The 13,857-nt window shown below is 44.0% G+C and overlaps 1 protein-coding gene across 2 annotated transcripts in view; it reads right to left on the reverse strand.

Moving 5' to 3' along the window:
* Window positions 1-12,912, reverse strand: part of ACSM5 (acyl-CoA synthetase medium chain family member 5) — a 36,053-nt gene extending 23,141 nt beyond the window's left edge. The window contains exons 1-6 of one of the 2 annotated variants that reach the window (XM_070232230.1): window positions 12,785-12,912; window positions 11,857-12,186; window positions 10,070-10,288; window positions 6,197-6,407; window positions 3,416-3,623; window positions 1,333-1,476 (exon numbers count right to left, since the gene is read on the reverse strand). In XM_070232230.1, coding sequence (XP_070088331.1) covers window positions 1,333-1,476; window positions 3,416-3,623; window positions 6,197-6,407; window positions 10,070-10,273 — 767 coding nt within the window. In that variant the 5' untranslated portion in view covers window positions 10,274-10,288; window positions 11,857-12,186; window positions 12,785-12,912. Of the gene's footprint in view, window positions 1-1,332; window positions 1,477-3,415; window positions 3,624-6,196; window positions 6,408-10,069; window positions 10,289-11,856; window positions 12,291-12,784 lie in introns of those variants that run through there. The other variant, XM_070232231.1, reaches the window with a different exon arrangement.
* Between the last annotated feature and the right edge of the window lie 945 nt (window positions 12,913-13,857).

The following is a 13,857-nucleotide window of genomic DNA, read 5'->3' on the forward strand; positions in this document are numbered from 1 at the left end:
CTAGACACAAACACCCAACTGCCTAGTCAACATCTCCACTTTTAACTCGGGGAATAGAGATGTCCAATAAGCACCTCAATGCCAGAAACAATCTCCTCCATTTCCTCCCGCCAGACAGCTCATCCCACAGTCTTCCCCCTTCAGTTAACGCTTCTGGTTGTCCAGGTCATCAAACTCGGTGTCATCCTTGACTCTTCCCTTTCTGTCTCACCTCACATCAAATCTGTCAGGAAATCTTATTAGGCCCACATTCAAAATACGTTCAGAATCTCGCCTCCTGTCATTCCTTCACACTGCTACTCCACTGGGCAAGCCTCCACCCTTACCTCTGAATGCACTGGCCTCTTAATTGGTCCTCTGCCTCATTCCTTGCCCCCTACAGTTTATTCTCAATATCTTGAGTGATCCTTTAAAAAAATAAATGAACCCACAGCGGAGAATATGCAACCATGTACCGGGGGGCTTTGGGGAGAAAAAGGAAAAAATAAAATCTTAAAAAAACAAATAACAAAAAAACAAATCAGATCATGTCTCTCTTCTGTTCAGAATACTCCAATGTTCCTCAAAAAAGTAAACATAGAATCACCATATGATCCAGCAATTCCACTTCAGTGCATATTCCCAAAAGAATTAAAAGCAAGGTTTTGTACAGATATTTGTACACCTGTATTAATAGTAGGACTATTCACAATAGCCAAAAAGTGGCAGCAGCCCAAGTGTCCATCAATGGATGAATGGATAAACAAAATTGGTATATACATGCACTGGAATACTATTTAGCCTTAAAACATAAATTCTGATACATGCTACAACATGGATAAAACTTGAACACATTACGCTAGGTGAAATCAGCCAGACACAAAAGGAAAAATATTGTATGATTCCACTTATACGAGGCTCCCAGAGGAGTCAAATTCCGAGAGACAGAAAATAGAATGGTGGTTGCCAGGGCCTCGGGGGAGGAGAGAATGGGGAATTATTGTGTATGGGGTACAGTTTCTGATTTGCTAGAGGAAAAAGTTCTGGAGACGGATGGTGGAGATGATGGCACAACCACGTGAGTGTACTTAACGCCACTGAACTCTACACTTAAAAATGTTTAAAAGGGTAAATTTTATGTTGTGTCTATTTTACCACAATTAAAAAAAGAAAACCCTCCGATGGTTTCTCACCTCTCTCAGAGTAAAGCCCAAAGCCTTTAGATCCTACCTGCTCTGACCCCTTTTAGCTCTCTGACCTCAACTCCTGCCCCTTTCCCCCTCACTCACACCCCTCCAGCTCACTAGCCTCCTTTCGGTTCCTTGGACCCGTCAGACAAGCTGTCCACCGTACCTTCCACTGGCCACGAAACCCAGACCATAGCTGGCCTGGGAGTGCTCCACCATCTTGGGGGCCCCGGTAGTGCCACTTGTGAAGTAGATGGCCAGTGGGTCTTGAGCTTTGGTCCTCACGCAGTCATGCTCTGTGGATGCCTCCCTGTAAAATACAAAAATACTGGGTGGTACTACCAATAGTAAAAAACAGTCATGGTAACGATATCTATAACAACACTACTGGCCATTGTCTCAATAATCACCAAGCGTGAGGCACTGTACTGGGAGCTCCAGCTTGCATTATCTCTGACCCCTACAGTCGCCCCACGGGGTGGGAACTCTCGCCATAACCCTCTGCAGAGAAAGAAATTGAGGCTCAAAATGGCTAAAAGGCTCACTCAAAGGAGCCTGGGCTCTTTCACCGTGGCATGAGGACTTTCTGGTGGAACACACACAGATCCACGGCCACACTTCTGCACATTTGAGCCCAGCCCCACCCCCACCTCAATTCCTGGTGACTTAGGGCTGTTTTCTAAAGGGTTCCCTAAGTTTGAAGTTTAGAATTCTGGGTGATTCCTAAAGTTCTGTGATCTGGAGAATCTTCTAACTCACTGGTTCTCGACCCCGGCTGAGCTTAGGATCACCTAGTAAGTTTTTAAAAGAAGTGCCATTGCCTGGGCAGCACCCCGGAGAAAATGAAATCAGAATCTTTGAAGGTGGGCCTGGCGTTGGTATTTTTTTAAAAGCCTCCTCAGGTAATTCTAATGACAGCCACAATGGAGAACCACTGATCTGGACCAACCCCACAGCTCATCAAAATTACCTGGGCAGATCTCTTAAAATACAGTTTCCTGGGGCCCTTGCTCAGATATGTCTGGTTAAGTAGATCAGATGTGGGGCCTTGGAATCTGTATTTAAAACAGCATCCCAAAATGAACAAATAAATTCCCATAATTTTAGGGTAGAAAGTTTATATTCTAGTGTAGGAAAGAACAATCTAAAAAGTACTTACCATATCCTCAAACTTTTAAATACGTCTTTTGTGCTTAACTTTACTACTTAAACATGTTGAATATTTTCTGTTTAAGTGTTGGCTACTAATCATTATATTGAAATATAACATAATGAAAATGTAGTGTAGAAAAATACCATATGCTGGAAATATAATATTTTGGAAAATACAGGATATATTATTTACAATGCGTGCCTGTGGGTCTTATAATCCTAAAAATTATAACACTTTTAAATGAATGTGACCCATAGTTCTTTCTTAAATAAAGCTAGGGACAAGAGACAAATGTTGATATTAGTCAAAAAAAATAAAAGAACAGCCCCCGGGTGAATCTGAAGCAGCTGGTGTGTGGGGTGGGCGTTTGTGCCTTATCTTTGCAGGCCCCGGAGAGGACCCCTTTTTGGTTCTCCCTCCATCAGGACAAAGTCTCAAACTCCCACCGAGGTTTGCACCAGGGTCTTGCTCAAAGGCTAATGGCTTTGGTTCTGCCCCAACCTTGACTTGACTACTTGTCAGCATCTTGAGCAGGTCGCTACTTTGCCAAGTCTCAGTTTCCTCATCTGTACAATCGGGTTAAAGTCCGCTTCACAGAGCATTTTTCAAGGATTAAATAAGATGACGTCTGATTCATTATTGTGTTCTGAGCACCAAAACACTATGCTTGTTGCAAAACAGATGTGCATTAAATCTTTGTCCCATGAATGAATGTAGGTGAACGCTTACCTAGCACAATGCCTAGCAGACACTAAGCGCTCAATTATTATATTACTAACTGACCACCTACTATGTACCGAATGCATCACGCAGATTACTCATTTACTCCAGCTAATGGCTTTGTAACCACTCTCATCGTTATAGAGGCACATGAAGCACAGAAAGCTGGTGACAGTTCCAGTATTGACTAAGTGACTGAAGGATCTTAAGGTGGTCACCAGGATTAGGTCTCGGGTTTGTCTTGCTTCCAAAGTGAGCGTTCCTTTCTGATGCCCTCTCCTCGTGTGCAATCACCAATGCATTCCATCTCCTCTTGCTTAAAGGAGAGATTCCTGGGTCTCATTTTCATGCTGTCCTCTGGAGAACCCCAACTTACCGGAAAAGCTCCCTAAAGTTCATCCAGCCTGGCCGACTGCTGTCTGACACCAGCAGCTTGGTCTGGAGGGAGGGGCAGTCGGCGCTAATGGCGTCTATCCTCGGAGCCAGGGAGTCACTGGTGATAATGGACTTGGCCCTGGAAGCCTGCAGCCGATACTTGAGGTCCTTCTCCGTCAGCTGAGAGACACCTGGAATCATGACGGCCCCTGAAACCACACAGACAAGGGATGTTGACTGGGCAGCAGGGGAAGACCCCTGTGAAGAGGTCCAGACTGGATGTTCCCATAAGACACAGGAGCAGGAAGGGGCTGGACAGGGTTGGAATGCCTGAACTGGAAAAAGTAGCAATACTGATAGTAATGAAATCCAGAATGTATTTATGGAGCATGTACATGTGCTAAGAACTTTGCATGCGTTATTTCATTTAATTCTCACAAGCCTGGAGAGCAAATGCTATTATTATACCCATTTTGCAGATTTAAAAAAACTAAAACTTAGGCCTTTATGCCTTAATTAAGTGAAATAACTGGCCCAAGATCACCCAGCTAATGTGTTGTAGAGCTGGAATTGTGAACCCAGGCAGCAGTAAACCTGAGAGTCCGTGATCCGGAGCATTGTGTTGTATTGTCTTAGAGATTACCTAGCCCAGGGGTTTTCCATGCCTTTCAAACAAAAGACCACAATGGATCCCAGTGTTGGGTGTGGGATGCTTGGGGCAGGTGGGTAGGTGTAGCAGGTGGGGGCTCCAGGACCCCACATAATTTCAACCAAAACCACTCTGAGGGCAGCTGAGTTCCTCTCTCCCCAAGGATAGGGGATGAGGAAGCAGAAAGCAGGGGAAAACTTTAATTAAACGCTTGAAAAAACCACTTGAGTATCTCAGAATGCAGGTTGTAAACACTCCATTGAGTCCAGCACTCCCATTTCACAGACAAGAAGAACGACATCCTGAAAGAATGAGTCATCCTGCCACAGCCAATGAGTGAGGACAGAAGACAGAGGAAGGGCCAATCCCAAATAGTGTGGGACCAAACCAAAGTTCTCATTGCCCTTCACTCTATCTCCTAAACTTCTACAGGGTTTAAACCCCAGCGTGAACACTTTTGGAGGTGAATGGTGTGTTTTTTCACTCCATCTCTCTGTTTTAGCTATTTCCAGAAGTCTGTTCCACCTGGAGGTGTCTGTGGTGCTTTGGGGGCCCAGGCAGATGGTAGACAGCTGGAGCTATCAGCAAGAGAAATGAGTCCAACATCACAGACTTGAAGGAAAGTGACAAGTGCATCTTAGGAGAGTGTGGGAATGTGAGAACGCAAGGACATCCAGCTTGAGTACTCTCTAAATGGGAAGATGCTAGACTTGACATGGCAGTGTGGGACGTGGTCTTGAGTTATTTTGTTTGGACAGCAAAGAAATGGTAAATCTGTATAATTAGGAGAACTGGAGATGTTTAGGCAACAGGAAAAGTAACGATAATAATGTCCCAAAGGGGAGTTCTGATCGTGCAAAGTGCCCAACACAGTGCCTGGCACATAGTAGGTCCTCAAGAAACTGCAGAGGTTTCCTTATTTGGGAAACCCTTTAAATGGCCCTCATTTAAATGGACCTCAAATGTCATGGAAGAATATGGAGAGCTCCCCAATCTGTGTGCCTATTTCTTTTCCTCGAGCTAGATACACCATGATGGTGCTCACTTTTGCGTATTGTGCAAAAACATGTAAAACTAAAATTAGAGTTCCTGCCTCTTTGCTTTTTAGACAATCCATTCACAAAATGGTTGAATAAAGCTCATTCATATACAAAGGCTACTTCTCTGGTGTGAGTTTGTATCTTCCTGTTTTGCAAGCCTTATTTGTAAAATCTGTATTTTAGGGAGATTGTTCTATGGACGTGATTGGAAGTGGGTGGACAACATTCCAAGTGGTGGAAACTTCCCAGAGGATGGAGAAACCAGCTCTCCACCAAAAGTAGTTGTCTTGCTTTTGTAAAATCAGCATATAAACTCAGCCCTTTCAATAAGTTCGTTGGACGGGGTCAGCAGAGGCTCTCTGGGCTCTACGTGCTGTATCCTTTTGCATCCTCTGCTCCTCTGCTGGAAGAACCATGCCAAGAAGACCAACGGTCCTCTGTCCTGGACATTCGTGACAGCAGGAAGAGGAACCTCAGGGATAATCTCATTGCTTTGATTATTTTGTCCTTCTCTTCCTTCCCTTGGGAGCTGGAAGATGCTCCAGTGTTGAGAGCCATGAAGTCTAGAGCGAAACTTGTATAGATTGCTTGTATAGGTCTCTCATCCATAACTGTATTACTATCCACACACTGGCGGCTCCCAAACCACAACCAGCAGAAAATATGCTTGGTTTGTCCCACTCAGAAGTTTTTGAATAAATATTTAGTTGTCAACATTAGACGACTGGAAGTTTTTTCATAAACATCCAGAGTCTTCTGTTACAAAATTTGAATATCTGGAAACACTGGTCCTCATTGACACATGGAAACATTTGGTTGGAGTTGAGAAGCAGTTCCCCGTTTGATGAGGTATGTGATCTCCAGCTCACCTCAGTCCTCAGCGCTCCCTACTGCCTCACGCTTGCCTGCTTTAGTCAATTATATTGCTGTCTGGCCCCTGTATACAATCAAGTTTGTGACTGTTGGGCAGAGTGAAAGTAAACAAAACTCCACATAGGGTATATTTTGCTTCATCTCCCAAACCTTGTGAACACTGCAAAGCCCCGGCAGGGAGTGTCGGCCCCAGATGGAAATCTCAGCTTTGCCCACTGACCTGTGCGCATACAAGCCACGCTGACCAGCCACCATTCTGGGAGCCGCGGGAGCACCAGCATCATTCTGTCCCCAGGCTGCAGACCGCACACGCCCCCTAGCACGTTAGCCGCCTTTCTGGACTGCACCCCCAGCTCCTCAAAGCTCCACTTGACCTCTGCTCCCAAGCCATCGACCCACCAGAAAGCAGGGTTCGGGGGCCGGTGCCCAGCCTAGACAGCAGTGTAGGCAGAAAAAAATAGAAGACATTTGTTGAGGACTTTTGTTTGCTTGTTGTTATTATTTATTTTATTTTATTTTTACTATAGTTATCACAGTCACGGGATTCAAAAATGAAAACAATACAAACAGCTATGCATTGAGAAGTCTCGTCCTCATCCTGTCCCTCTCTACCCTGTTCCCACTTCACCAGCCTCAATGAATCACCAATATTATCAGTTTCTTGCATATCCTTCCAGTGCTTCTTTAGGCAGACATAGGTATTTTTTTCCATACCACATTTTTAATGCAAAAGTAGCGTACAATTTACAATGTTCCGTGTCCTTCCCCTTTTTTATGAGACATAATTCTCACACCATAAACTTCACCATTTTAAAGTGCACAATTCAAGTGTTTCTAGTATATTCACAAAGTTGTGTAACGATCACCACTATCTAATTCCCAAACATCTTCATTACCCTAAAAAGAAATACTGTACAGACTCTATTCTCTCCTTTCTCAGCCCCTGGCAACCACTAAGCCTTTCTGTCTCTATGGATTTGCTGATTCTGGATCTTTCAAATGAATGGAATCAGACAGTATGTGGCCTTTTGTGTCTGATTTCTTTCACCTAGCATAAGGTTTTCAAGGTTTATCTATGTTGTAGCATGCATCAGTGCTACATTACTTTTAATGACTGAATCGTATTCCACTGTATGGATGGTACCATCGTTTTATCTATCTCTTCATCAGTTGATGGACGTCAGGATTGCTTTCACTTCTTGGCTGTTATGAATAATGTTGCCACGAACATACGTGTACAAGTTTTTGTGTGGACATATGTTTCTATTCCCTTGGATATATACCTAAGAGTGTAATTGCTGGATCATATGACAACTCTATGCGTAACTTTTTGAGGAATTGCCAAACTTTTCCACAGCACCTGCACCATTTTACATTCCCACCAGCAACGTCTGAGGGTTCCAATTTCTCTACATCTTTATTAGCACTTTTTATTGTACTTTTCTTTTTGTTTTTGATTTTGGTATTAGCCATGATCCTCTACGTGCAATCTCTATGTGCATTATCGCTGAGATTGCATTTCCCTAATGAATAAAGATGGTGAGTATTGTCCATGTGTCTACTGACCATTTGTTTATATTCTTTAGAGAAACATCTATCCAAATCCTTAGCTCATATTTTAATTGAGTTGTCTTCTTATTGTTGAGTTTGCGTTCTTTATATATTGTGGATAGCACGTCCTCATCAGATACGTGATTTGCAAATATTTTCTCCCATTCTGTGGGCTAACTTTTCACTTTGGTATACAAATGTCATTAATTTTCATGAAGTCCAATTTGTCTATTTTTTCTTTTGTTGCTTGTACTTTAGAAACCATTGCCTAATCCAGGATACACCTGTTTTCTTCTAAGAATTTCATAGTTTTTACTCCTTCATTAGGTCTTTGACCCATTTTTGAGTTAATTTTTTTCTGTTGTCTGAGTTGGGGGACCAGATTCATTCTTTGCATGTGACTATCCGGGTGTCCCAGCACCACTAGTTGGAAAGACAACTCTTTCCCCATTGAATTTTCTTGTCACCTTTGTTGAAAATCAGTTGACCACAGATTTATGGGTTTATTTCTGGACTCTTAATTGTATCCCATTTATCTATGTCTACCTTCGTGCCAGTGCCACACTGTAACTTTCCCCCCCGCACAGTCTTGATTATTGTAACTTTCTAGTAGGTTTTAAAATAGAGAAATGTGAGTCCTCCAGTTTTGTGTTTCCATTTCAAGATTGTTTTGGTTATTATGGGTCCCTTGCATTTCTGTATGAATTTTTGGACAAGATTTTCTATTTCTGCAAAGAAGTCTACTGGGATTTTGATAAAGACTACATTGAGTATACAGATCAATTTGAGATGTAGTGTTCTTTTTTTTTTTTGCAACCTTACAATTTCTGCTTTAATGGCAATCAAGTTTTTAAAAAGTAAAGTTCAACTTATCCATACTATGAATGAAAGGCAGATTTCAGGTAAACTTCTAAATGTATGCATAATGTAGAGGCTAACTGTTTTCTGGCAGTTCTTGGTTCCTGAAAGTTGAACTTCATCAGATGCGCTTTAAACTTTTGTCAAAATAGTCACGAAGACTACGTTATTTTTGGTAATGGTATTTGCTATTTTGGGTTATAGGAGATAGTATCTCAGGGGCATTTTTACTGAGATTCACTCAAATCTTTAATAAACACTCCCTGAGTTACTCCAGCCTCTGGTTAGTTTCCAGAGTTCTGAAAAGTTGATTCTGACAATTTTCCCAAGATTTTTGTTCTTCTGGTTGTTCTTGCTTTTAAAGTGGAGAAAATTTTAGAAAGTCCTTATTCCTTCATTTTTGCTGACTTAACTCTGTTTGTTTGATTTTACCATTAGAGGAGGTCCTCTAAGGATGATCCTGGTGTGGTGAAAAGAGCTTAGACTTTGTATGCAGGCATGGAGCACCCTGGCTCCATCTCTTACACACACGCCTCAGTTAATTCTCATGACAACTCCAAGCATCATAGGTAAGACTCACATTTTATAGACGAGAGAACTGAGATCCAAAGAACTTAGGGCATTTGTCCAAGGTCACACTTCAAGTGGACGAACCGTGTCTACCTGACTGCAAAGCCTGCTTTTATGTCTCAGTCATTCTCACCCACCTTCATAAATTTTACCATATCCACTGACACTATATTTACTAACAGTATTACTCATTTCATAGTTTTTCTTTTTTTTAGGCAAATTTTTTTCCCTAAAGATTGGCACCTGAGCTAACATCTGTTGCCAATCTTTTGCTTTTCTTCTTCTTCTCCCCAGAGCACCCCGCCCCCCAGTACATAGTTGTATATTCTAGTTGTGAGTGCTTCTGGTTGTGCTATTTGGGACGCCACCTCAACATGACCTGATGAGCGGTGCCATGTCCGCGCCCAGGATCTGAACCAGAGAAACCCTGGGCCACCGAAGTGGAGTGCATGAACTTAACCTCTCGGGCACGTGGCCCGCCCCATATTTTTTCTTTAAAATTAGCATAAATAAATACCTTTGAAATACAGTTTATATTCCCCTACTATAAAAAAAGTTAGCATCTTTAACATAAGTAAAAGGTGACTATATAATAGAGAGAGAGACATAACAGATATATAAGGAAGGAGAAATAAAGAAGGAAGCATATGTACAGAGACACAATGAGATCAAGATAAACTTAGTTCAATTCTACATATGTACCTGCTGTGAATTATGAAAAGCTTTGAGCCAGAGCTGAGCTCTCTCCTTATTTAAAAGGGAAGTGCATGACAATGAGAGAGAGATTAAGGATAGAGTAGCAGCAGTAAGAACTTTCTTCTTCACTTGATCAGAATGATGGGAAATGAATCAAAAGGGATGCAACTATCTCACTGTGTGATTTGGGCTCAGGAATATGAGGTACATGAGGGATTGGGCAAGGGTGTCTAAGGCTCGCATAACTTGGTCATAATTTTTTTCTAAGGCTTAAATGCTAACAGTTTCAATTTTACGACTTGTAAAATTCCTGGGTCAAAATGTCCAGATCAATGTGACTTGGAGCCTTGAGCCTCTTTGGGGTACCCAGGGCAGCCTCCAATGCCCAAGATGGACACTAGGACACTGTGGGCTTCACCTTTTCCAGCTGAGTCCACACGTCCAGCACGTCACGGGCAAAGTTGAAGTACTCAGGCACTGGCTGCCTCCCCAGGTTGATGGCTTCCCAGGTGGCTACAATCTTCTGAGGGACAGGCAGAGGTGGTGGCTGCCCACGAGAACCACAGACTCCCCGGGTGCTCCTCAGAGCCTGGAGGACCAGGCCTCTTAGCCACAGCCTCATGTCGTTGCCTCCTGCCTGTCACCAAAGAGAGGAGAGAGCACATGGTCCTGAATTCTGGGCTCTGGGGAGAAACTGAGGTGGGAGAGAAGCCTGTGGTCAGCCCTGATGGAGACTATAGTACATATTGACTCGTAGAACAGAGTCTTGGGCTGGAGTCTTAGTTCTGTGTGGGATTTTGGTCATTTCTCCTCTCTGAGCCTGAGGTCCATCCTTCCATCTCTCACTGCCTGTGGATCTCTGTGGGTCTGAGGTCAGTGACTCAAAGCCCATTTCCCAAGATTATATGAAGATGAAGACTATAATTTTAATGCGTAATCAATATAAAAAGAAACTGTTGAAGAGATATTTTTTACATTCTTTTTTTTTGTACTTAGTCCTGAAAATCCTATTTTCACTTTCAGTTTTACACTTACAAGCACACTTTATACTCACAAGCACACTTCAGTTTGGACTAGCCATGTTTCAAGTGCTCAACAGCTACAAGTGGCTAGTGGCTATTGCATTGGATGGTGCAGTTTTAGGGTCTCGCCACTGAAAGTGTGGTCTATGGACCAGCATCACCTGCAGAACCTCAGACCCCACCCCAGACGTGTGTGGAATTAGACTCTGAGCTGCAACAGGAACCCCAGGGCGCTGTGTGCACATTAAAGTTTGAGAAGCAGAGGCCTAGGGGCTGCAACCCCAGGTTCAGTTTCCTTCCGCCAAGTTCCTCTTGGTAATAATAATAACAGCAGAAATGATAATGATAACTGCCAGAGACTCAATGTTTGTGTTCCCCCAAAATTCATGTGTGAACTCCTAACCCCCAATGTGATGACATCAGAAGGTGGGGCCTTTGGGAGGTGACTAGGTCCTGAGCGTGGAGCCCTTATAAAGGGGACCCCAGAGAGCTGCCTTGCTGCTTCTGCCTGGTGAGGATACGATGAAAAGACAGCTGTCTATGAACCAGGAAGTGGGCTCTCAGCAGACACCAAATCCGCCTGTAGCACCAGGATCCTGGACTGCCCAGCCTCCAGAACCGGGAGAAATAAATGTTTAAACCACCTGGTATATGGTACTTTTGTTACAGCCGCCCAAACGGACTAACACAATAACCAACAATAAGAATGTATCACAACAATGATAACTGCCACTTACGGAAAGCTTAACACATACCAAACATTTGGAAAGTGCTTTATAAACGTTATTTCCTTAAATCCTTATAGCAACTCTATGATGTGTTATTTTCCCCACTTTACAGATAAAGAAAGTGAGGCTTGGAGAGGACAAGTGACTTCCAGGTCTCACCTCCCAAAAAGCACTAGGCCCCAGCCTCTGCTTGGCCACCAGCTCTGGGGCCTGTGGCCTCAGACTCCCCCACCCCTGGCCTCTCCTTCCCCACTCCTCACCTCTCTGGAATTCTGCCCCAGCCTTTTCCTCCACCTCCCACCCTGGATGCCCTGGCCCCTTTACAGCTGATAATTAGAATCCCCAGGCCTTCTTCTCCAGTAAGGCCATTTCAGTCGTGCCCCCTTCTTGGCTTAATCAGCAAGGGCCTCAGGAGCAGCTGACACATGTCACTGAAGGATTTCTCTCCGCATTACCTTGTTCTTGAACCCAGGAAACGCAGACGACTTCTAGGCTCTGCTGCAGCTGAACACAGGCCTTAAGGCCTGTAAATGTTCCTGCTGGGGAAGGCAATTTGCTGACTCTGCCTCCACAGGGAGCTTTGGCCCCAAAGGCAGCCAAGAGTGGGTGGAGCCAGAAGCCAGCGGAGGACACACTGGCTTCAACTGGCCGGCACACTTTGAGCCAGTGAGCCAAGCTTTGCTCACAGCTCGCAGTGGCTGGGAGATTAAATTCCAGCTCCAGTGCCTGGTGAGTGTCCTGGACCTGGTAGAGGTTTTCCCTGAAAATTCAGGCCACCATCTCACCTGAAAAGGGAACAGAAACTTTATAATATTGTACAGGAAGGATGCAATTGTGACAATAATGTAAGTTCCACCCTGTCCCTTTTCTGCTCCAAGCCCTCTAGTACAGAGACAGACAGCAGATCGGTGGTTGCCTTGGGTTGTGCACGTGAACGGGAGATGACTGCAGATGGGCACGAGGGAGCTCTTGGAGGTGAAGGAAATGTTCTAAATTTGGATTATGGTCATGGCTGCACAACTTTGTAAATTTACTAAATAGTAATAATAATAGTTACTGCACACTTACAGTGAGTGGATTTTATGATGTTAAATTATATCGAAATAAAGCTATTTTTTAACGAACCCTCCTACGGCTCCCTATCTCACTCAGAGTCAACACCAAAGTCCTGAGAGCCGGTTGCAGGGTCCCACCCAATGGCACGGCTCTTACTCGTCTCTCACCCCCTTGCCCACTCTGCTCTAACCACCCTGGTCTCCCTGCTGCGTGTTCTTTGAAATTCTGGCCTGCAGCTGAGCTGCTGGTAAACTGGCTCTCTGTGAACAACAGCAAAAGTGTCCCCACTTATAGTGTTCACCAGCATCTGTGATTAAATCTTCTCACCGTGGCCAATCTCAAGCTACCAAAGTTTTAACAGCCAGCTTGCGAAGTTCCTGAATCTTAAGCCTCTCGCGTGGCCCTGCTAGCTGACTCCAGGCAGTGCTCTTCATGCCTTTGTACTCGCTGGTTTCTCTGCCAGGACGCTCCTCCCACAGGGGTCACTGCCTCGCCACTCCCAGGTCTCAGCTCAATGAGCCTTCAGCGAGCTCCCTAACCAAGATCGGATGCCTCTCCCGCCTGACACTTCCCACTCTCCCTTCCCTGCTTGACGTTCCTCCTCAGGATGTATCACTTTCTAATGTTCAATATATTTTTTAAACACACTTTATTTTTATTTTTTCCAGCTTTATTGAGGTCTGTGGACAAATGAACTTGTATATATTTACGGTGTACAATGTGATGATTTGACGTGTGTGTACGCTGTGTAGATGACTATCACTAGGGGGTGAGGCCAGGCAGGGCTTCTGCCTTCCAGGTGCTGAGCAGCTCACTTGGCACGAATCATCTCCTTTAACTCTTTCAACAGCCCTGTGAGTTGTATCCATCTTACAGGTGAGGAAACTGAGCCTCGGAAAGCATAAGTGACACACACGAGGCCACACAGCTGCTTAGGGACAGAGCTGGTCCACTTCTGGGTATTTATCCAAAGAACATGAAAACACTAATTCAAAAAGATATCTGCACCCGCATGTTCACCGCAGCATTATCACAATAGCCAAGACTTGGAAAGAACCAAAGTGCCCACTGATGATGAATGGATAAAGATGTGGTACATATATACACAATGGAATACTACTCAGCCACAAAAAAGACGGAATCTTGCCATTTGTGACAACATGGATGGACCTTGAGGGTATTATGTGAAGTGAAACAAGTCAGACAGAGAAAGACAAATATGACTTCACTCATATGAGAAAGATAAAATAATAAGAACAAACAAACAAACACAGAGATACAGAGAACAGCTTGGTGCCTACCGGGGGAAGGGAGGTGGGGGGAGGTGAAAGGGGTAAAGGGGCACGTGTCTATGCTGATGGATGGCAACCAGACTTTTGGTGAGGAACATGATGTAATGT

This window comes from Equus caballus, chromosome 13, assembly GCF_041296265.1.
Source record: "Equus caballus isolate H_3958 breed thoroughbred chromosome 13, TB-T2T, whole genome shotgun sequence".
In the NCBI taxonomy this organism is placed as follows: Eukaryota; Metazoa; Chordata; class Mammalia; order Perissodactyla; family Equidae; genus Equus; species Equus caballus.